Genomic DNA, 24,871 nt, shown 5'->3' with positions numbered 1-24,871 from the left:
TACTTGAAAAAAAACAATAAAGCTAATTTTCTGTTCATCTTTGATGTGCTGAATGCAGTGGTACATACTCAACTGGCCTTCTCATTCGCGTTTTGTAGAGCTATTGAGGCTGCAGAAAGCATTGCTCAGCATAGTTCTGAAAGGTTGTGAACCTTTTACAGAATTAGAGGAATGTTTCATAGCCCATACGCCACCAGCCAAAGCTGTAAAATCGCTCCTGCTCGCTTGGGCTGGGCCGGTCATGCAAGAAATGAGAGGGAGAAAGAGAGAGAGCGAGAGAAGGACAAAGGAAGGTGTAAGAGAGAAGCGAAGAAAGAAGCAGGAAGGGGGGGATTGAACATCAATTTTCTTTTTTAATTGCATATCCTTTGTCATCTCTTTACCTCATTAACAGTCATAGATCAGCGTATCTTGAGCAGATTTATGAACGGTTTGTTATATGTGAGATTCTCTGTGGAATTGGCAGGCCATCATGGCTCAGCTACCCCAGGAGCAGAAGGCGAAGATTGCCGAGCAGGTGGCCAGTTTCCAGGAGGAGAAGAGCAAGCTGGACGCCGAGGTATCCAAGTGGGATGACAGCGGAAATGACATCATCGTTTTGGCCAAGCAAATGTGCATGATCATGATGGAGATGACAGACTTCACCAGGTGAGCTCAAACGCCTCTTCCTTGCTTGAATGCCTTTCAAAGACCACACACACACACACACACACACACCCACACACACCCACCCTTCTATTTTAGACTTAACTCAATAGACCTCTCTGGGCAAGCACTACTGCTCCGGTTTCACTACGTCCCGGCTCAGTGCTTCAGCTTTATATTGGTTTGCCATAAGTTTGCATTGACAATTAAATGTGCACAAACCTTTTTAGAGGGAAATCTTTTCGATTATTGAAAGAGAGACTGGTGAAATCTGTTTATATATATATATATATATATATATATATATATATATATATATATATATATATATATATATATATATATTAGGGGTGTAACGGTTCACAAAATTCACGGTTCGGTTCGATACGATACACTGATGTCACGGTTCGGTTCGGTTCGGTTCGGTACGTTTTAGATACAGCAAAATGCAAAAACATCTCAACTTTTCAGAATGCCGCAAGCGCACCGCGGGTCATGTGACAAGAACTAACCAATCAGCTTCATCCTTTCCCATAACAACGTTGAAAACTCAGCCAAGATGAAGGAACAGCTGATCATAGTTGTATATGGATTGCAATTTTGAAATAAATTTAGTAGCAGAGCTACTGCAAGCGATTTTTAGAGCTGCAAATCCATTTATCCTTTGCTGAAATTTCCGCGTCTCATGGAGAGAGCACGTCATTGTTGCTTAGCAAAGACAGACGCCTCATGAGCGCTTCTGCCCGAGCGCTTTGGAAAGGAGGAGAAAGACGTGCTTAGCGTTTTCCACGCGTTTTTAGGAGCGATATGTGAACGGACCCTAAGGCGCTCGCTCACTCAGCACGCGCTGAAGGCTCATTGCAAAATGTCTAATGCATTTAACAGACCAGAAATATAAGATCCTAAAATAACCAACAGGTCTGGTGTTTGGGTGCACTTTGGATTCCCTGTAAGCTATAATACTGGTGTCTAAATGCTGCAGGCATAGTTTGTTGCGTGCATGTTTCTCCTTTTTTTCGTCTTTTCCCAGATACTGACACAATAAGGTGATGTCGGCGTAAATGAGTTGACATGTTTCAAGTATTCACGCTGGTGTTTTTTTTTTTTTTTAAAGCAATGAAGCAACCGCGCGAAGCCCTCACTATATAGGATTTTAGAAAGAATGCAGAGCACTAGTGTAGTGTGCAAACTTACCATAGTGTGGATTTCAGAAAGTGTGCAAAGACTTCACGTGCACACTTACCATAACATGGATTTACAAATAATGTTCTAAGGAGGGGCTCTCATGTCACTCTGATCGAGCAGCTCATAGATGGAATCATGCATCTCAAACAATATGTTTGAGAGTCATCTTCTTTTTCTAGTCTGTTAAACGCATTGGCCATTTTGCAACGAGCCTTCAGCGCGTACTGAGTGAGCGAGCGCCTGACTGAGTCATAACATAACATAAACATAAGTTGGTGTTTTTTTCTTCTTCGGGAGTGTCAGGGGCGTTGCCTGTTACGTCGTTTGGGTTATTGGGCTACCTTGTTGAACGCATATCATTATATTTCTCTTTTTTTTTTCCAAATATAATTAATTAGTCCAACGAACCGTTCGGTATGCATAATGCGTACCGCGTACCGAACCGAAAGCGTCGTACCGAACGGTTCAATACGAATACGCGTATCGTTACACCCCTAATATATATATATATATATATACCTAATTTCCCCTGTCATTTACCTAAATCGGCCATCAATTAGTAAGGTCTAATATTAACGGAGACAAGCACTCAGTTCCATCTCATGGAACCTTTTTTCCCTTCTCAGTGGAAGCAATTGAGCTGTGGATTTTTTTCATGGGTTTTTTTACCTGCCTCATTTGCTTGCCTCATTGTCTTTCCATCATGCGTGATCCCAGAAGAAAGGGTTCGAAAGGGAACAAAATCTTTCAGCCTCTAAAAAACAAGAAAGGGCAGGAGATGCTGGCGCAAGAAAAGGTCACTTGATTTCCTCCCCTGTATGCTGAGGGATATCAGGGCTAAGGCCATTTTAGGTGTGACAGAGCACGCTCATGGGCCACACACCTGAGAGTGACTGCCATCTGCTCTCCCAGAGGACACGGTGTCTGTGTGTGAGCGAGAGAGACAGAGATGGAAAATGTCTTGGACTATCGCTTTACACTGCCTATGCTAACCAGGACCCCTTTTTAAAGTGGATCATGCTGAGGACACTGTTCGCCAATTTTGCACACACAGTAATGACTGTAGGTTGGCTGTCACTCAGCCTTATCTCAAGAATAGGGGAAAAGCAGCTTTGTTTGCTGCTTCCTCCTGTTCAGGAACAACTCTCCATTCCTCCCCAGTGCAGTGAACACATGAATACTGATGTCCAATTTTTGTTCACCACAATTCATTTCTTAAAATAATAATATTGTGTTTGTGTGTGTGTGTGTGTGTGTGTATACATACACACACACACACACACACACGCACACACCTGTATTGTGCACACTAAGTTTACACTTAAAGTCTAAACTTATAATAATTTTACTATATATAACAAATAAACAAGGTGAATGCAAACTATACACACGCACACACCTAAATGGGGATATTACATAGACTTCTGTTGTTTTTATGTAAGCAATACTATCCCTACCCCTTCTTACAATATAAAAAAAACGTTATTTTTATATCAGTTTTAGGGTGTCCCCAAAGGGAGGTTTTGGAGAGTTTGTCAGGTTTTGCTCACTTTTGTATAAACATTTGTCCCCAAAATATGGTAAAGTAACAATTATTTTTGGTTCACAAATGCTTTCTGTGCTATAACAGAGATTTGCCTTATCAAAAGTTTCATTTCTTAATAACATATATTTATTATGTTCATTAAAATGTTCATCAACTATTTTCATTAGTGCCCTTAACATGATGTATCTGTCAGCTGATTTGTGTTTTAGGCAGGTATTGTGTTTAATGGTATTGATTTCATTGAAGGTGACACTCATACCCTCTTGTTGAAGGCCCCCAGTAATCTGTCATTGTCTCGAGTAAAAAAGCAACAAGGCTGCAGTACATCTGTCAGTGTGGTTTCACAGATTTGATGTCATTTGCATGAAAAATGGCAATTGGTGCTGATGTGTCACCTGCAGAAATGTGTAGCTGAGTGAAGGTCTCGGCAAGTTAATTCAGCCCACGCCCAAATTATTGTCCCTCGCCCTTGGATGGGTACACAGTCCCATGAAGGTTAATACTATAAAGAGGAAATTGATTTCGGGAGCCTTTATCCAGCCTCAATATCTGCAGAGAAGCGGCTTGCCACCAATTCTGCTTATGTCCCTTTCAGCTCATGAATAAAGCATGTGTCGCCTGGATTCGTGTCACATATTTTGGAGCCACCTGTCTGTGCATGCTGTGGTCCAGTGCTTGAGCAGTTATATGACACACACACACGCAAAATTGCTCTACCCCCATCTGGAACCAGTATCAGTGGCTAATTCATGGGCACTCAATCAGATTTGCATATCTGAGTGTGGGATTTTCAAGTGAGATGAAGTCACCCTTGCTTGACAGTCACTTTGTAGTGGCCACACACTCACCTAGGGCAGGATGTAGGTGGACCACCACCAAAGCAACATCAAAATAACCTGTCCTTTTGTGTTTCAGAATGTTAGATGTGTTGGTCGCTCTTTATGGGGTGCATTTTCTTTTTGAGATGGTGTCTCTAGTGAATTCCTGTGACTGCTTTGATAGATGCAGTGCTGCCAGGAGTCCCCTTTCTGAACGGCACCGAAAGAGAGAGAGAGAGTAAGAGGGAGGGGTGAGTGTAGAGGAAGAGCAAAAACACAAAATTCCATCTGTTGTGGGTTGGATTGTTCAGTTTAGCCTGAAGAGAGCAGCTTTGAATCCAGGTTGCGCCACTTGCCAACTGTGCCCCGCAGTCCCTTGTGGGCACACAGAACTGGCAAATGGCTGGCCTGATCGTAACCGGGGAGCTGTGGGGGTGGGGGGCCTGGAATGGATGAGGCCAGAACTATTAAATGAACTGAAGTGGCATTGACCCCAGGAAGCTGACCAGACATCACAGAAGTGGATGAGAGCTGCTGCTAGCTCATGCCATCTGTCTGTCTATACATATCTCGTTCATTCGTACCCCCCTCAAAGTCTTCAAGCTACTAGTGAATGGAAGCGTGTTGGAGAGGGATGTTCCTCCTTAATGAGATTAATCAATTGGAAGCAAATTGATCTCGTCTTGCCCAAAAAAAGCTCTGTTCACGCTGTGCTGTTCCTGTGAGTGTGAAGCTGTGAAACAAGAGCCTGTTTTTTTATCAACCTTGTCAGTATGAGCAGCCATTCTTATCTGTTAAACGTGTTGATGTTTTGACATGTATCATCCATGCTCGCACATACCCCATAGCATGTCACATAATACTGCACACAAAACAGTAACTGTGAATGAACCTGCTGTTTTTCCCCCAGGGGTAAAGGACCACTCAAAAACGCCTCTGATGTGATTAGTGCTGCGAAGAAGATTGCCGAAGCCGGATCAAGAATGGACAAGCTGGGCCGTGCTATTGCGGATCAAGTAAGTTGAACTCAAGTCTGTTTTGCAGGGAAAAAAAATATCATCTTTTGTTGAATTATCCATGCTCTTGTTTTTCATTTAAGAATTTTAATCCTAATGAAGCACTCCAGTGAAATGCAACAGTGCATAATTTATCTCCCAGCCAACTCCTATCGCTGGCTTTTTCCCAGCACCTTTTGAAAATTCGAGAAATGACGGAGACCATGATGCAAAATAAGGCGCTGGGGGTCTGTAAATCCAATCCCTTTAGTCCAACGCTTATTTTCCTGGAAAGATCATCTTATTTTTGAAGCTGAGTGACAATGACAGGTTCACAGGCTTCGTGAAAATAATATGGGAACATTTCCAGTAAACATCAAACTGGCGTATGTGCTGCAAGGGGTTCTTTGAGTTTTTTTTTTCCTTCTCAGCATTGGTGAAAGTGATATTGTGAGCTCGGGAAGGGGGTTTTGCATGGCAGAATCATGACCCATCACTCATCCCTCCACGAAGGCCTCTCCTCTCAGTTTGTCATTTTAATTAAAAGAATGTCACGTTGTGCTAACATCACCGTGCAGCATGCAGACTACCAGTTTGATGTGTCACTAGCACTCGTAGTGTGTTTTTAGGAAATACAAGACATTTTTACACTTTGAACTGCGTTAAGCTGAAGGGTTAGCAGCGAGAACTTGTGAAGCGCAGGGTCACACTAGATGTTAATTTCTTGAGTTCATGCATTTGCAAGCACGTTTTGCCCATGCAGCGCAGTGCAGCACCCAGGGAGGGAATGTAAAGATACACCGCGTTATCCTATTTGCCGCATGGTTATGGCTGTTAATTAGCCATGCCTGTGAACATCTGCAGAGTGCTTTCAAAAAGATTCCTTTAACATAAACTTGCATAATAAGCAGCCTTCATGCAAATCGAAGCTCTGCACATTTGATATTTTATTTAGATTGCACTTTGATCCGACGTGAGGCAGCTCCACTTTTCAAGTCTGTAGTAATGTTACCTATGCCGACCCAATTGGAGAGGAATACTAAATGTCCAGTTCAGAGATGGTGAAAGCTTTCATAGACAGCCGCGTCCTGCAAAGTCTTTGATGTTGCTTATTCAGTGCTGTGAATACAATGATGTCCCCTGCAGAAAACAGATGGGTACTATGCAGGTGCTTGTGTGTGTCTGTGGATTGTGTTTGCTTATCTGCACAAACTGGCACATGAATGAAAATGCATTTTGTAAACGGTGTCCATTATACTGAACCTGCCAATTTGTTGAGTAATGGGATTGATTGGTATGTAGGATGGGTTTAAAATGAACTTGACGACATGTGCCAAAGACAGGCGTTATGAGATTTCACTGGTCATGATTTACAATTTGTTTTTATTATTATTATTATTATTATTATTATTATTCTTGTTTATATATGTGTGTATATGTATATATTGATTATCATTGCATATTTGTGAATATCTCTCTCTACACCTGTCTCAAAAACAGTTTTTATTCATTTTTAGGACTTAGCAAAATTCATTTTGTATGCCTGGTGAGTGCTATATGCATTAGCAATTGCATTGGTTGTGGGAGGAGATGTCTGTTCTAGTGCGACCCCTGTTTTTTTAAACGGGTGTGAGCAACTCCTGACATCCATCCCAGCTCAATCCTGATTGGTCCCTCCTCCTCTTGTCATGCCTACAAATAGTGGAATTGAGGGCAGTAGGTGAAGAAAAAGGGAAAGGAATGAGGGATGGAAAGCCCCAAGTGAGACCTGAATCCATTAAGTGTGATTCGTCTTTAATTAGCAGCATAATTACCAGGTGGCGGCTTTCTTTTTTCTTTTATATGTTTATGCCAAACTATATTTAGACTGCTCCTCACACCTTCTTGTGCAGTCGAGGCTGCCAGAGGCTAACTGCCGAAAAATGAACAAAGGGAAGCAGTTTCTTATACAGAAGGATGAATCGTCAGATTCAGAAGAGCCTGCGGAGGGATGGAAAGCAAATAATCGTGACACTCCTCCCCCTACTCTCTGTCCTCCTTGCTCTCTTTGTCATTTCAAAGCCCTGCCACAGAATACACAGCAGTGGGCTATAGCATCACTCCTGACTGCTCGTCTAGTTTGTCATGTCATGTACTTTTGTTACATCTGAAATTGCCAATAGACACCACAACAGAGCTGCCATGTGTTGATGGGGCCAAAAATATCAGTGAAAGTTGAATATGCCAAAAACAGCATTCTTTAGAAATCTTGCACAGGTAAACAAGATGATGCAGAATGGGGGAAATAAGATTTGGGAAACAAACAATGTTGAAAGCATAGATTGTATTGCATAACTCTTCACAAATGTGTTCTAGCGGGAAGCTCGACTACTTAAACCTAACTAATCAAAATGAGGATGTGACAAAACATACTCCTCTGCATCTGGAGGCCAACCAAGGATACAAAAAAGACAGCGGTACTGAAGCGGATACTGTGGGTGTTCGTTGATGAGTATAGAGAGGCCTTTAAGAATCAGCGGGTGGTGCGTCTTGTCTGAGAATCAGACCTTCTGAATCTATCTCACAACATCTAGCTGTTGTAAGTAGATGTTTTTGGATCATCGCAGATGCTGCCAGAAATGTTCAGACATGTTTAATAATCAGTTAAATGGCTGTAACAGAGATCGATTAAATTTTAAAGAAATGAGTGTAGTGCATGGATGTTGAGAATGCAGGATTTAGGTTATTGCCACACAAAGGTCTGCAATGCAGTTTATTAAGAATTTACTAGCAGATTCTGCAGGGGCAACTTATGGGGATTTTGTGTGAGCACCGTGCTGAGCTAATAATGCAGTGTAATTAAGATTAATAATCCAAATGTGTGAGCCACCACACTGCCCATAAATATAGTGCCCTACATGCATGCACATAAAGGCATGAAACTGGCACACACGTATACAATCTTGGAATACTAGGATTGCATATTTTAGTGAGGCAGACCTGTGGGGGGCAGCACGTGCTTTATGCCAGTGATGTATACCAACATGCATGGTTTTTCAATTTACATTCAATCAGGGGAGATTTATGGTGATCCATAGGCACCACCACAGGTTGGATTAATCCCAGTTCTGGCCTCTAGCTGCTTATTGGTGACAGGCCTGTAAATTTCCTTCTCTACAGTAGAAGAGCCAAAAAAAAAAAAAAATCAAGATGCGATCCCACATTCTCAGCTCAGCACTTCAAGGGTTGGTGACTTATATGATGCTCACCAGCCTGGTTGAGAGTCCTGGTTTTATGGCATAACAACATACTATTTAGCAGGGTTTGAAATATTTGAATTGGGTAATTAAATCTTATTTTAGACATGAAGTATGAATTGCAGACATTTTCATTTAGAGGTATTAATACAAAGTCAAAAAAAAAAACAAAAAAAACAATTATGTTCCTAAACTGAATTATGCTGTTTTAAGTATTTAGCTTCTGTGTTGTAGCAGCTCTAAATTCACAGTTGGAATACCAAATGAATTTATTGACACAACTGTTTTCTACGTGTGAATCATTAGGTGGGGGGGTTGAAATGCTCATTTTCACTCAATCTCCTGTTAATCTTGAGAACCTATAGAGTAGTACTGCATCCTTCATATCTCCAAAAAGTCTTTAGTTTTATTATATTTATAAGAGAAAAATAGTCTGTGCCAATTTTTTACGGAAAACCACGAGCGGCTGGAGGCGTGACGTGTGGGCGGAGCGTCTTTTTTTTTTTTTTTTTTTAAAGGTGTACAAAGTTTACTTGATGTGCTTGTGCGCAGATAGCTAAGTTAACAACACAGCGCGCTCTTCCGGCAGACGTGCCCTTAGGACCCATATAAGGAAATTCCGCTCCATCTAACGTCACACAGAGCCATACTCGGAAAAAACTTTCCGAAACTTGTGACAAACCGGAAGGAGTATTTTTGGAACAAAAATACTCCTTCAAACGTACAACTTAATTTTTTTAACTTTTTCCTTGTTTAGCATGGGAATCCAACTCTTTAACAGTGTAAAAAAACTCTGTATGCATGAAATAGCATTTCACCCCCCCTTTAAGGTAGCTAAAACATTTCCTTAAATTCCTTTAAAAAAAGGTGGAGCTCATCATTTAGATAGTGAATCAAGGCTTCCCACAGTACTGGTAATCCCCAAAAAAATTTACACACAAAGGATGGAAGTAATTTTCTCTGTAAAATATTTATCTGCTCGTGTACAATAAAACTTGATTGTAAGCCATAGTTTTTGGTTTGTGAATGAATTGCTCAGTCAGTTCTCTTCAGCCAGTTTGTGATTCTTTAGCAAATTTGTATCTAAAATCTTTCTAAAACATTTATTCTGTGATCTCAGAGTCGTGGAGAGCTCATTGGTAAAAAAAATAAAAAATAAAAATACTATCCTGTGAAACTGAAGGATTGCGGTGGAAAAACTTAGGGGTGTGAATTCACAATTCGATTACGATTATCATGTCAATGATTAAGTTCAATTTGATATCATGATGCATCACGATTATATCAATTTTTCTGCATTATTATTAGATTTAATAAGCAGGCTACTTATTAAAATAATTATAATAATGTTATATTAATGAGTATATAATTTATTATTGTTAAGAATTAAAAGTAAATATGGCCTTTAAAACATACAAGCAAATATAAATTAATAAAGGGGAAAAATACAGTTACAACTGATAAACAAAGCACTTTCATTATCTGGGAGTGATACGTTTGTGTTCTATGTTTATTATTTGTTTATATATTATACATTTATACTTATTACTTTAAGTTATTGCTAGGCATATTAGGCATAGCCTGCTCTATATCATGGTGTATTTTTTGGTTAAAAGTTCTATGTTTTATATATAGGCTAAAGTGAGTTTGTTATATTTTGTTGTTGAATTCAAGCAATTGATACTGACTTGACACTAATTCAGCACTTTTGCAAGCTATTAAAAAGCGAGGAAAAGGGGAAATTCAAACAAACAATTGCTTTATGCTGAATTGCCTCTATTTGAAAGTGAAAGTAAAATGTGCATGCCACTTTTACAAGCTATTTAAAAGAAAAACGAGGAAAAGAGGCAATGCCCATGCCTCCACGGTGATTTCCTTACTGTAACAACCCTGAATGATGCAACGATTAATTCAGACACTTTAAAAAAAAAATGAAAGTAGTATAGGAGAGAAAAATAAATCCATAAGTTAAAAAGATTTCAAAACTCTATTCGAGTGTCCCAGTGAGCACTGTTTGTTCAGTTGTGTGAAAGTTGATGCAACATCAAACCAACCAGACGTACAGGAAAAGTTGTCCATCACACTCTTTCAGTCTGCTGAAAAAGACTTGGAAGAAAGTTCATTTTTCAAGCAGTACAGTGACCCAGAGATCAAATAAATAGTTGCATGGCTCGAGAACAAAAAAGCCCTTCAGTGCCTTGTATGTTGTTTTGATCGCTGTCCAGTTCCATGGCACCATTTAACAATTGTAGTGTGTAGGCGTTATCCATCTAACCTTAACAACCTGAAGTAGATCTGTCTGTCAGTTCAGAATCTCTTTTTATTTTTTTAAATAAGCTTTAGCAGTTTAGTGAGCTGTATTTCAAGACATCACCATTTTTGGAATATATCCATAATTTTTTCTAGTTACCTTTAGTCAAATGGACTTTAGTAAAAATATCACCGTACTAAATTTCATTGTAGCATTTGTAATTTGGTGAAATGTGGAAATCGTTTAATGGTCTCAGTTATAAGATGGGTGAAATAGGTGCTTGTAATTATGCTTTGGAGCAGGCAGTCCAATGTATAATTGTTAGGGAAGTGGTTGTCTCTATTTGGCTGGCGTGTTGGAGGCTTTTTTGTCAGAAAAATTGTATTTTATCAGAAATCTTAATTTTAGTTTGATGTTTCTGTCCACTTTCATCATGAGTGAGTTTACAAGTCTTCTCTCTGATCCTAGATCAGGATTTTATGAGACCGAGATAGAATTAGCAATTGCAAATATTATTTCTTTATTTTTCCCCCCTTTGGGTAATTGGATGGATATGAGCAAGATCATCAGTCTGTTTCAAATGCCACTTGATTGATTATCATGGTCCATGATGGCTTTCTATTTAGCAGTTTTAAAAAAAAAAGTGCACCGCCAGACCATTTAAACGCAATATAAAACACATTAGCCACATGAAGGGACGTTCCTCTTTCAAAGTGCATTAGAGTTCTCTCTATTAAAGAAACTACAGATGAATCTTTTATCTTGGTAAAAAATGACTTTGATATTAACAGGTGCTTTTAAAATGAACCTTCGATTGCCTTGGGTGCTTTGCCATTTCCAGATTGTATGTTGAATACTGATGACTGAGTGGGCTGAATTCCCTGGCCATCATATTTTGCCTCCGTAGAATGTTTTTTTTTTTTTTTTGTGTGTGTGTGTGTGTAGAATCTTTGAAGGATATTGGTTTTATTGCTGTTGCATCCACCACTTCTCCCAGATCAGTATTTCAGCATGGAGCTTGCACAGCCAGTAAAAACAATCTAGAATGAGTTCACACCTGAGAGATGTGGGGAGATCAAGTTTGCGGTCCAGAAACTTTTCTTCGAAGGGTCACAGTCAGTTTGTCAAATCTCCACCTGCGCTGTTCTCAAACTGTCTCCAGCAGATGTTTATAGAAGATGAAGTTTGCTTATTGCAGACTGTTTTATTTTTTATTTTTATAAAGATTCAGTTCTTCAGATGGACTAAAGGAGTTTTGTGGCAGATGTGTGTGTTTCTGTGCCTGTTTTTTTGCTTCTGGAGATTTACTTATAGGTTTCTTCTATTTTTTGCAGCCCACTCCGAGATGTTTTTTAACCTCTGGAGATTTGCTAAGATTTCTTGCAGCCCACTTGGAACCTTTTTCTTTCCCCCTTTTTTCCCCCACTTGATTTTTTTTTTTTTTTTTTTTTATCTTCAGATTGACTGACTTTTTTACATTTGGTAAAGGTTTTGTTTAAAGCCAAGATAACTGTCTTTAATTTGGAAGTGAAAATTAAGTCATTTAGAAGTGTGTTAAATGTGATTAGCGTGTCCCTCTTTAAATTTCAGATGCTGGCTTAATGTCTATCAGTAACAATTAGTAACTCTTTCTGTGGTTTGGGACACCACATATGAACACCAGGTAATCATATCATAGAAATTCTCACGCAGAAGTCCTATGGGTGGGCATAACGATTTCATCACTGCTCTAATCACCTCCATATGTCATCTGCTCTGTTTAGTAGAGAGAGAAAACACCTCATTCCATCCCCTCTTGAGAGGAGTGCCGCAAGCAGCGTATCAATATCTCCTCGGGCTTTAGTGGGCATAACCCACAAAAGAATGCATTACCCATGAAGCTCCATTTATAATCAGGGCTGCTCTATATTAAAATGCTGCTATGTCAGTGAATATGGGAAACTGGCATTTCTCCTCCCTGATGTGTTGAGAAAGGTCAGAACCCTGCTCATGCTGTTCTACTACCGTCGCCCATTTAGAATGGAATTCAGCAGGCCGGATGACATTTTCTATGATGCGGCCTGACCTTCCTACTCACTTTTATAGCAGGATATTTTTAACGTCGAGGTGTTAAATGTTAGATTTTCCAACACCTGCATTCTCTTCTGCTCATCAGTCCAGATAGTGGCTGCCCCATTGTTTTTATTGTTTTAAATGGTTTTCTCAGGGTATAGTTTATGCATTTTTTGAATTGAACTCTGTTGCAGCCTCCATGCCAGAGGACAACATGGTATTTACACAATAATGTACACATTTGCAGAGAGAGAGAGATTGCCATTTTCATGTGGAAGAGTGAAAGTTGCTCACTATAGCAGTTAGAGATTATACTTAGACCTAGTTCAACCTTGGATTACTTTATCACAGAATATTTGTTTTCGGTAGCACTTGCTCAGTTTAAAAGTAGACATGTCAAGCTTTCAATAGATATCTCATGTCTGAGTATTTGCTTAGTTACAGTTCGTTTCAATGACGCATTTCTAAATTAAGATCACCGCCGACCGAGGCTGCAGACAGTGCACCCTGTTTGTTTTCTTTATTTCATAAATGCACAAAGTTTTATTATCCTTCTATACAAATAAAAGTAGACCCTTTACAGATTCGATTGCGTTGCTCTTATCTGTACAATTAAAACTGAAAGTGTCATGCAAGTTATTTTCGGTGTTATCAGAAGATGCCCCAAAATGCGTATTCGCGTTAATTGACTCCAGAGGGTTAAACCCCATTTAGATCCCATTTTTAAAGATTCTATGAAAAGCAGTCAAAGGGAAATGTTTTCAAGGTAGCTGTATTGTTGTTAACATTTAGCGTCTTTCCCAGCTTCATAAATTCTGTAGTATGCATTTGAGTTTATCTAGGTCAGTTCAGTAGCATTAGTTCCCCTCTTTCTGACGCATGTGATAGAAACATAATGGCAACACCATTTCTACCACCTTGTGTAATTAAGGTACTAAAAGTGCCTCAACACTTTACTTGATAAAAACTCATTGTCATATTAGAAATGCAGTGCACTTTAAAGGCAGCTCATTACTTTAACACATTATTAGCCGGTATATATGAGCAAAATATTATTATTGTTATTATTTTAATAATTCCTGTAAAAGGAAATCAACTGTCCTGAGAACTAATACATTAAAGGAAAATAGTTGCCAAGAAACTCCTGCTGCACAGAATCCAAAGCCGTGTCCAGGCATGGTAATATCCCATAAGTGCTTGCATGTACATAACTTAAGGGGTTGAAGTGAGGCTGAAGTTGAATGGAAGGTTATGTTACAGTATGTTCTCTAGGGTTATATGAGTTTCCTAAGGAGAACACTCTTCTCTGTAGTTGCTTCTTTTTAATGGAGTGATGGATAAATGCAGAATAAGCTCTTGGTCCGCCCTGATAAGGTACTTACTGGACACTGCACTTCTCTAAAAAATAAACTGAACAAATTCAGTTTTAGTGCATCCCCTCACCGCAGAGTGCCCAAATCAGCCACATTGGCAGAACCACATGTGATCTGCATGTGTCGCTTGCAGATGGAGGAAGAAAATGTTTGAGGATAGCTGGGAGGACTTTTGTTTGACACGTGCATCATGTATTCACATGCGTCTAGGTCAAGGCAGGCAGGCTGCATTTCCTGTTCAACTTGGATGAATTCAGCAGCTGAGCATGCACAAGTGATGCTTTCAAAGGGCCAATTCGAGCTGTCTCAAACAGGAGTCGAGCCTCTAATTGGTATGCTTAGCAGGTTTCATTTTAGCAGGGCTCTGTTCTGATTCACCACCGCTGTCCTCTCTCTCTCTCTCTCTTACCCACTCCCTTTCTCCACCTCGTTCTGCTGTTTGTCTGACTTCCTCTGCAGTAAGCTCTATAGCGCTAGGAAGAAAAGCAGCTCGGTGATTGATAAAAATTTGGGGCTTTATTAATGACTGCTGGACATAATGGGTGGAATAGTAAAGCAGATGAGAGGCAGACGCTCTGGCTTTTTGTGCTTTAATAGGGACACTCCTGTGCCCCTGCTGGCTCTTTATGATGAGCTGGAGGGAGAGAGGGAGAAGTTCTGCCCAGACATCCTGACTTCTCGCTGGGGAGTGATGATGTGCCCAGCTGGATAATCTTTACTACAAATCCCAGAATGCTTTGAGCCAGCTGGAATGGAAATGGTGAATGCCAAAGCAGTCAGAGCTACACAGCTAAATATTCCAGCAGCGCTGCTGGGGCTCACAGCATAGCCAGACTTGTTGCTGGATCAACACGCCAGATGTAGGGGTGAGAAGCCCTTAAAGGCAAGAAAATTCTTGCTTTGTGTTGCTGTGAATGTAATCCTCTCCTCCAACCTTTGGCACAAATGCTTTTACAGTATCCTGCAGTCATAGAGTCAGCAAATACTGTAATACTGTAGGGAAAGTAGACACAGAGCAGACTTTTTCCTTGGGCCAAGAAAGTGCCTGTTTATAGCATATTTTAGCAGGAAGTGTGCACCTAAAAATACAAATTCTCATCTCTTTTTTTGATTTCTTGTTAATGTACATTTAAATTCACAATTATACACCATTTGGAAACAAGCAGTTTAGCGTTCCATGTTGTTGCTGTAGTAACAGCATGTAAATCTTACACTATAACAAGCAAAACATCCTGGAAAATACTGTGATCAAATGGCAGCTTATTCTCACGCTGTCTTTAAAGACAAGCAGCCTGTTGCCCTCTTCATCACTCTCTTCCTGTTTCTCACCAGTTATTTCTTGGTATCCCACTCTCTTTTCACCCACTTGTCTCCCTTCTTCCTTTGTCTCCCTGTCGCTCTCTTGTTTCTAACAGCCTGTGCCTATCTATCTGCCCTTCTCTCTCTCAGTGGGGTGTATAGACAGAATGATGATTATTAAAGTATGGTGAAGATGGCCTGACTCAGACTCTGTGTTCTGCTGTATCTCCAGTTAAATCTCCCACAAGCACCTCTCTGCAAGTTTGGCTTTATATTCCACCCTTGTATTTTGAGTAACTGGCCTCAAATATTAAAATGAATGGATACCGAGAGCTCATTTAGCAAAATGCTCCCAGAACTGTTTAAAATATACTTGTTTGAATATGTCTGCCTGTTCAATATACATAAAATCAGCATAGTCACTCTTGTTTAATCTTCAGTTTTTTTAATTGAGGTATTCCGAGAATTCTTAGGTATTGTAATCTGGATTTATTACATAGACATGGAAGATCATCTTGTTTGAATTTCTCTTTTATACAGACATAATTTTGTCATGGGAACTTCACGTTTTCTAGGTTTTCTTGCCCAGTTTTTATACATTATATTTAACTAAGAATTATTTTAACTTGGCTGAATACTGAGGTCTTAAATTGCGTGCACCAGAATTTTACATAAAATCATAATTGGTGCATTTTGCGTGGCAGAGTTATGCATGTCACATCTGTGAGTGTCTTTCCAGCCCTACGCAGCTCATGTATGCATCTGCAGTCTAGCGGTTGTTTAAAATGATAGGAATTTGACATTTTCCCAAATGCTTTATGGCATTTGGGGCAGAGTTATTGAGATGAAGGCTTTGGTTGAAAGCGGGCTTGGTGTAATTGTTCAGGCACCCTCAAGTCCTGCTTGTTCAGAGCATTTTAATTCTAAGATGTGGGGCCAGACTCTTTGAACATTATAAGTGTGAAAAAAGTATTGTTACCTTGGAGACTGGTGAAACATCGTGAGGTATTGATATTGGATGGTCAAACTAAGGGTAAAAATAAGTACTGTGCTTTTTACTTCACCAATAACTGGTAAATGGAGCCAGTTGATGTGTTCAGTCGGCTGGCAGCACTGCTTTGCTTTACACACAGGAATGAGCAGGACCGTTGACTAGTCAACTAATTGATTAGTGAGCATGGCTAATTTCTTTTTTTTTTCTGGGTTGCAGGCGAGGTGCTTTGAAGGGAAAGATGCAAATTCAACATCTTTAGCTTGCTGACAGTGTGTGTTGTGCTTTTGCATGCTAAAAAGATTTGCTGTAACTGTCAACAAACTAAATGCCAAGAAGTTGTCTTCCCATTGCAACTGCATCCATCAAATGAGCAGTTCAACAATAAGTTTGAAGAAAATTGCTAGATTTTGTGCCGTGAAATAAAGCCACTTAAAGGTGCTGTATGTAGGGCCCTATGATTTCTGTGAAGTGTAAAACACCGATGGAATCACGGAATCCATTCATAAAAATGGAATTCATAGTGTAATGCAGAATGTCGAGTAATTTGTCATTTTGAATGAATTAATCAAAAGTAGATCATTGCACTTAAATCAAATCACAATGTTGAATAGTATCTGTGAAATATTAAGCAACAAAAGTCTATTTAAATGGGTATCCTGCATGTTCTGCGTGTCTCTGTTAGTGAATGGCACAGACACACGGTTTCATTTAACATTACTACACACAAACTGAAGCACTCGATTTCAGCCTCTGCCATCTCACTAAATGAGGAACAAATTAACAACATCTGCAGAACTGCTGAGATTACCTTCATGAGCACTGTTTGATTTGATTTTTGAAAAAAAAAAAAGGAATGATCACACATTTCCTCCATGTTTTAATTTGAACTAGTAAATCCCCTTTGTTTGCCAAAAAATTAAGTTTGCTTAATTTTTCAATAATTAAAAGATAAATATTATATTTTATGCCTTTATTTGATAACCAGAATTTCAAATATTGAATTTAAAATATATCGAAAAATCATAAGGCTACTTTATGAAAAAAGTTTTATGCATTCAAATAAGACATGCTCAAACACAGAATTATTTAGAAAAAATGGTGAAAAAAAAAAAAAAACATTTCATAGGGCCCCGAACATGTAATACATGTTCAATTTAATAAATTGATTTGAAAATTTGATTTTAATTAGGTATGATTTTGATTTAATACAATTTTATTTAAATATTAAAAAGGAGTCAAGAAATTTTTAAACGGAATTTGGAAATAAAACTGAATTTAGGAAAAATAAAACCGATTTCATATGGGCCTATGTATGTAGAATTGACACAGAGTGGTTGAACTAGGTGTTGCAGTCCAAATTCATAATATCGGAGAGGGTTTTTTTTTCACCCAGCCCCTCCTTCTCAGACTTGACACCCATGAAGGTTGCCAGATTGAAAACACCAACTGGAACGAGCACAATAAATTATATTAAATATGCTGTTTTCCACTAACTGGCCACCCAGGGTTGCCCAAATACAATTGGGTAAACTGGCAGTGGGAAGTTTTCACAAACCAAAACAGAGACCGAGATTCCAACCAGCCAGCCATGTTTCTTAAATATCTGAAATCGTATTATGGTATTTTTATGCTTTAGTAGAGTCAAAATCTTACATACAGCACCTTTCATTATATAGGGTGCCATTAACAACTCAGTCTTGGTGTTCCATCTCATTACCACTTAGCATCAAATTTTCACCCTGAATACATATCTGTGCAAATACCCTTAATTTGTAAATGTTGCAGTTGAGAATTGGTAATAAGCTAGCTGTTGATTCGAGATCAACTGGTGAGAAATGTGCAAAAACTGACTCTTGAACTGTAGTTTATACTTAAGAAATATTCCTTATGAGCAAGCACATAGAAGGCTGTTTTCTTCTGATGGATGCGCAAGGATTTAGTTTTTCTTCTAGTAAAATGATAAGGACAGTTTGGCTGTGAGCCCTCGGTGGGCCTGATCACCTGCCACAATGGGGAACCGATTGAATTTGACTAGCACATGCAGCTGGACAGGTGACTGTGGAGCGTTAGGGTATCTGCAGGCAACAGTCAAAGATCCTCAAAACAACCAGTGCATTGAACGTGCTTTTCACTTTAGATATCAGTCGAAGTATTTCTGTACAGACGCTTGTCTGACTCACCATCCGTCTCGACGTGTTTTCTTGTCAGGTTTATTAAATGGTGCTTCTGTGTCATTAGGCCCACACAGAGTCTGCCTCAAAGCACCACGAATAAATCTGAACGCCCATCTTTCACACCCTTCTACATGTCCCTGCCCTTCGCATGTCCATTTTTGAAATATTCTGGCTAATTGTGTTTTCAACTGCCAGTAACTCTTATAGTAGCACTTTCTGCTCCATTTAACACATTTTAACATGCTTAAATGTAACTTTTTTTCACCATAATCAGTGCGGAAAAATGATTGGTTGACAAAGTGACTGATGTCTCTCTCTCTCTGTCTCAATCTCTGTGTAGTGTCCAGATTCAGCGTGCAAGCAGGATCTGTTGGCCTATCTGCAGCGTATAGCCCTGTATTGTCATCAGCTCAACATCTGTAGTAAAGTCAAAGCAGAGGTGCAGAATCTGGGCGGAGAGCTCGTGGTGTCTGGGGTAAGTCCTCATTTACTGAGAGGGAGAAAAGGACAGAAGTCTTGTGCCTCTGTGGGGGAAAACCTAATTATGTGAAGCAGAATAAAATTACTTTTATTTTCTCCCATCCGGAGCTCTATGACAAGAACAACTCATGCAGCTAAGCTAATTTATTTTCCTATTTTAGTTTTACAGCTCAATATTTCCAACTTATTTTTTCCCAGCCTTTGTTTTAAACTAAGTTGCTATTTTCTTAATTTTAGTGTGTTCATCTTAATTACTTTGTTGCATCTACAGTATATGGTTTTATATTTAGACTGTCTTTGATTTCAGTTGTATTGTCAATATTTTTATTGTTTATGAAGTGTTTTAACTGCAAAGATGTCCTTTAATTTGCAACCAGATATTTTGATGAATATTGGTAAATTAATTAGAATAGCTGGATTTAAATTAAAGGACATACATTTGGGAAAACCTCTTTGAAAACCTGAAAAAGGTAATCTGTGAAAAAAAATCTAAATTCAGTAATGGATATGAATTATAAAGATGAAAAGTGCTAATGTACAGTAGAACATATATGCGACTAGAAAATTGAAGAAATTTGCAGGTTATTAATTATAATATTTTAAATCTATTTGTTCAGAAGATTAGTTTCTAATATACAAGCTAAAATCTGTTGGTCATCTCCAAATTTTATAAAAGAGAAATCCATATCCAATAATCATAAAGGACTAAAAGTGTCATGAAAATGCTAATTAATTGTAGAAAGTGTGTGAACTCCTCTAAAGGTGATCCCTCTCAATTTCCCCTCATCTTGCAGGTGGACAGCGCTATGTCTCTGATTCAGGCGGCCAAGAATCTGATGAATTCTGTGGTGTCCACCGTCAAGGCCTCTTATGTGGCCTCCACCAAGTACCAGAAGTCCCAAGGAATGCAAAACCTCAACATGCCCGCCATCTCCTGGAAGATGAAAGCTCCCGAGAAAAAGCCACTGGTCAAACGTGAGAAGCAAGATGATGGTCAGACCAACAAAGTGAAGCGGTCCTCTCAAAAGAAGCACATCAACCCTGTGCAGGCCTTGAGCGAGTTCAAAGCAATGGATAGTATTTAAGCAGCCTTTACCCCAATTCAGTAGATTATGCTTCAGAAGTAGATTGAGCCTTAAAATCAGTCACATATAAACGCATTCCTGTACCTTAGTCACCAATATGCCTTTTTCTTTTCTCCATAAGCAGTGGCTGAGTGCACTAAGGTCTATAAATTGCTAAAGTTATATTTTTACACACGAATGCATTAATCTGCTCAATCTTTACACAAGATTTCTTCCTGAGGATAGGTAGGGCATACATAAAATTTTGGGCATTCCCTCAGTTTATATGTACGTTTCACCCTTTTCTAGATGACTGTTGTGTATTTTTAAAAACATTTAATTGTATTTTACAAGAAGACTTTTATATATTTCACACTAAGGGCTTTGATATTGCCCACTTCTGTCTGATTTTTGTTTTTCCTTCCATTCTCCATGCCTATGCAAACTCACCGTAACACTTGCAATACTTGTTTTGGTATGAAACTCTAAAAGGAAAACGGGCTTTGATTTACTATCAGTCTCGAGACCAAAGTCTTTGTATTTTGCTGTGCCTAATAAACTTTTTGATAACTCTGTTTTATCCTTTGATTAACTGTTAAATAATCTTTAGGTTTGGTGAATATTAATGCTTTATATCTTTATGAGAATTAATGTTGCATGGAAAATAGTGAATTGATGTGAAACTCTAGAAACAAAAGCCCTCAATTATAATGCCCTCAGTAATCTCAAGGAGCAGGGGGCAAAGCTAAATGCGAGCGAGTTCAATTTTCAGCCCTGTATTTAAGTTCAAAAGACTGGCCTTATGCCTCTCTTCTCCTACTCCTTCCCATCCTCGCACCCCTCCATGACTCAGACACTGATTAAATGAATCAACACACCTCTTATTCGGAGGAATGGAGAACTCTTGGGCTAAATGGGTGTGTATGGATTGAGCCAGTGAGCTCCACCAACGATAAATGGGATCAAGTGCCCCAAAGGAGCTTCCAAATCACAGTGATCGATATTCTTCCATAAGGCCTTGTTAGTTAATGAGTTCATCATTATCTGCTGAATATATCTTTAGGTAGGAAAGCATCTATCATTTCTGCTGCGTTCATGTTAATTAGGTTTCGCTTGAGAAAGTGCAGGATGATGCTTGATTCGTTGCGAGAAGCGAATGACCTCAAATGGAGTTGCTCAAAGATTTGAATGGTCAACAGGGAAAAAGCTTTTCACATTAGTCAGAGCAGTGGGTGGTAAAGTGTTGCTTTTTGAGCGGCGTTCTAGAAATGCATATACATTTCTGTTACGCATGCATGTGTGATGACTTCTTTGAAGTAGCCTTACACCACTTCCAGCCTGATCCCGGCGGAAGCGCATTCATTTGTTTCTGCATTTATAAACAACGGTGTGTTGGGTCGCTGGAGGTTGTGTGACGGATGGCTTAAGGGAGGTTTTTGATTCGGTTTGTGTGTTTATTGCAACTTAATTGCCTCTCAGAGGTTCCTGTGGATTTAGTACTGGTTTGGGGTTTGTATTTTATTTCTGGAAATGACTGTAGTGAATGGTAGTTTGCTAGAGGAGTGTTTTTTTTTTTTAATGTTATGTAAAGCTTTGGGAGTTGGATTGCTGTTTTACACATTTGCATTTTTGGTTCAAATAAAAAAATTATAATAATCAAAATACCTTTCCGCATTGTCATTTGTTTCCAAATAGGAATTTGTTGTGGAGGTGTGAGAAAAAGTGAGGTCCATTTGACATCAAGAGGGAATACACCAAAGTGGGTTTCCAAGAGAACCCTGATCTCTCAAAATCATATTGGTCCATGCATGATTGGTCAAAATGCATGACTGCACATAAAAATATGCACATTTGGTAACATGCATCTTGTTTCCTTTTCTAGACACCATGTTTTATGAGCTTTAAGATATGCTTTATAGGGTAATGCACAACATTTAGACTTTACAATAAGGTTTAAGTTGTTAAATGCATCATCTATCATGAATTAACAAAAACAACACTTAACGAATTTATGAATCTATCTAGGCTAATAAACTCTAATGTTGTGATTAAATTAACTTCACTCATGGATCATAAATTATGAACAATAGCATTAATATGAATATTGTGTGTGTGTACATATATATATATATATATATATATATATATATATATATATATATATATATATATATATATATAATGTATTAATACTGAAATATTTTTTATTGTTAGTAATACTTCATGCATACATGTGCTAAAGTGTTGCTTAAAAACTTTCTATAAAGCTTCTTTGAAATTATTTGCAAGTTGAATCCACGGCTTCTAAAAATTAACATTTATAAAACCATAAATATAAATGTCACCATCTGTGGATTTGCAGCATTCTGACATTGCACCGATCTAGTGTGTATGTATCTGCGAAATGCCCAAATGAGCTTACAGTGATAACGTAGTTGAATGGCTTCATATTTCTAATAAAACTCGAACCTACGCTTTTACAATATGTTTCTACAATATGTTACATTTTGATGAATGACATCTGTTATCACACCTGAAGGTGATCTATATCAAAAGCCTGTTTTTTTGTTTTGTTTTTTTTAAAACTACGCCCATTTGACTTCTCTTGCCATCATTTAAAATATGCTGTCAGCCATTCAACTAGTCGCAGGTTATCAAACACTTCCCAAATTAATGTTCAAATAATATTTAATCATAATTGACATGATTCGGAGGCCCGCAAGTGAGAAATACTTATTTTCTCTGAATGATTAATCAAATCAAACTGCTTCCTGTTGTCGAAGTCCATCAAGTGTTGCCATGCACCATATTTTACATGGAATGTCTGGTGTTATGCCTCATACATGTTCGAAACTCTTATCTTGTTTTGTTAAGCCAACAAATCCGCTTTACATTCGCACAGCTCATCCATGACGACATGTTTCTGATATTTCATTCTAGTGAGGAAAAGTATCGAGTGTCAAAGCTCCTCTCAGCCACGTAATGCACCTTTTCCTCAACACAGAGATTTTCAGATACAGAGTGATGTCCTCTCACCCCCCCGTTTCTCTCTCACATTACTCATACTGTCTGTGGTTGACCTTTCCCTCCAGACATTACGGTTCTCCAAAAAAGAAATGTACTACAGTGAGGTGTGGACAAGCTCTGTAAAAGTTCACCGCTGAGACAAAGTGCTTTTACACACGGTTTTGCTGCTAAAACAGAGCACGAAACCTTGAGTTAAAGACAAACTTGTTAAGTGCCAACTTGAAGACATCTGTTAGGGAAACTCAGTTGTGTGAATTAATCACGAGTCGGATTGTATAATTTGTTTATCACAAGATGTAACTGTTAATTGCTTGAGAAGCACAAAATAAACTTAAGGAAGTAGATTTCCGATGTTCCATTGTTCGGTTTTCTCGTGGGTTCTTAACACCTTCCTCTTCTCTCCACATTTTAGCAGCCCACATGCTCGCATTCTGTCAGGCTTCAGCTGTCAGCTTTTATTTGGAGTATTTGATCCGAGATTCATCATAATTGCTGTATCTGTCAAGGATGTACAGTGGGTTTGACCCGACCTCCTGATTTCCCTCAAGTCTTTCAAACAATGGGTACCCTTAAATGTCTCCTCCTGTTTTTTGGAAGGTCATCTGGGTGTTTCATGCATGCTGTTTGATGCTGAAAAACCTCTCCAGTTTTAACAGGGGTGCATCATTTGGAAGTCTAGCTAAGGTCGACTTGACCTGCTGCTGGTTTTTTGACAAGCAAGTTTTTTTTCTTTGGATTGCCTTTACTGCACAATGCCAAACTGTCAGATTTTTTTGTGGTGGGTGGGGGTTGGGGGGTATTTTTGGGCATATTTTAACTTTAAACGACGTGCAACAGTATCACTGTATCACTCTTTTTTTTTTTTTCTTCTCCCATGATCCGTCAGCCAACCCGATCGCATCGAAAATTGCCATGACATGATTGGTTGAAATGTGATCAATCAAACAACGTGTTTTTTGACAGTTCAATCAATTGTGAAAGTATTCTCACGGCTTCCTGTTATGCTACAACAAATGATTCCGAGGCTTGACGCGTATGAAAAGAAATGTCTTGGAGGTATTACCCTTCAGCTGGTCGTCAGAAGACAGGCAGCAAATTTAAATCCAGTCGCTCACACCTGAATCTCTGGCCATTAAATTGACTTAAAATAGACGGCTGAGAGATTTTGTTAGATAGCTGTGCTCGGGAACATCCATCACAACAATAATGGCTTTGACACTGTTCAAAAAAAACCTCTCCTTTTAAACACTGGACATTGCTAAAGGGGCAAGCTGACTTTAACTGGCACCATGCAACCCAAAAATGGCTTCTCCAGTAGAGCACAAAAGAGAAACATTCCGTTTAATAGAATTACAATGAACTTCTAAGCTTCAAAAAGCAGAATAAATGTAGTCCATTGCACGTCTGAAGTCAAACGATAACTTTGTGCAAAGACTTGTGAGACTTATAGTATATCAGCAGTGTTGGGCAAGTTACTTTTAAAAAGTAATTAGTTACAGTTACTAGTTACTTCTTCCAAAAAGTAACTAAATTAGTAACTCAGTTACAAATTTTTAAAGTAACTAGTTACTTAAGAAAGTAACTATTGCGTTACTTTCAAGTAAAATTAAATTTTAAATGCTCAAACGTGACCCCACCTCTACCCCTCTTTAAAGGAACTTAAAATACATGTGCATGTTCAATTATTTATGATAAATCTGAATATTATAATGAAATGGACACTTAATACAAT

The 24,871-nt window shown here is 38.7% G+C and overlaps 1 protein-coding gene across 1 annotated transcript in view; it reads left to right on the top strand.

Annotated features, from left to right (window-relative positions):
* Nucleotides 1–20,687, top strand: part of LOC127971064 (catenin alpha-1) — a 95,539-nt gene extending 74,852 nt beyond the window's left edge. The window contains exons 15-18 of the mRNA XM_052573821.1: nucleotides 467–648; nucleotides 5,105–5,210; nucleotides 18,909–19,043; nucleotides 19,843–20,687. Of these exons, the coding sequence (XP_052429781.1) occupies nucleotides 467–648; nucleotides 5,105–5,210; nucleotides 18,909–19,043; nucleotides 19,843–20,133 (714 nt within the window). The 3' untranslated portion in view covers nucleotides 20,134–20,687. The remainder of the gene's footprint in view (nucleotides 1–466; nucleotides 649–5,104; nucleotides 5,211–18,908; nucleotides 19,044–19,842) is intronic.
* The last annotated feature ends 4,184 nt before the right edge of the window (nucleotides 20,688–24,871 follow it).

This window comes from Carassius gibelio, chromosome B14, assembly GCF_023724105.1.
Source record: "Carassius gibelio isolate Cgi1373 ecotype wild population from Czech Republic chromosome B14, carGib1.2-hapl.c, whole genome shotgun sequence".
Classification (NCBI taxonomy): domain Eukaryota; kingdom Metazoa; phylum Chordata; class Actinopteri; order Cypriniformes; family Cyprinidae; genus Carassius; species Carassius gibelio.
The sequence above is the reverse complement of the archived record's forward strand: the minus strand, read 5'-3'. Positions and strand labels throughout refer to the sequence as shown.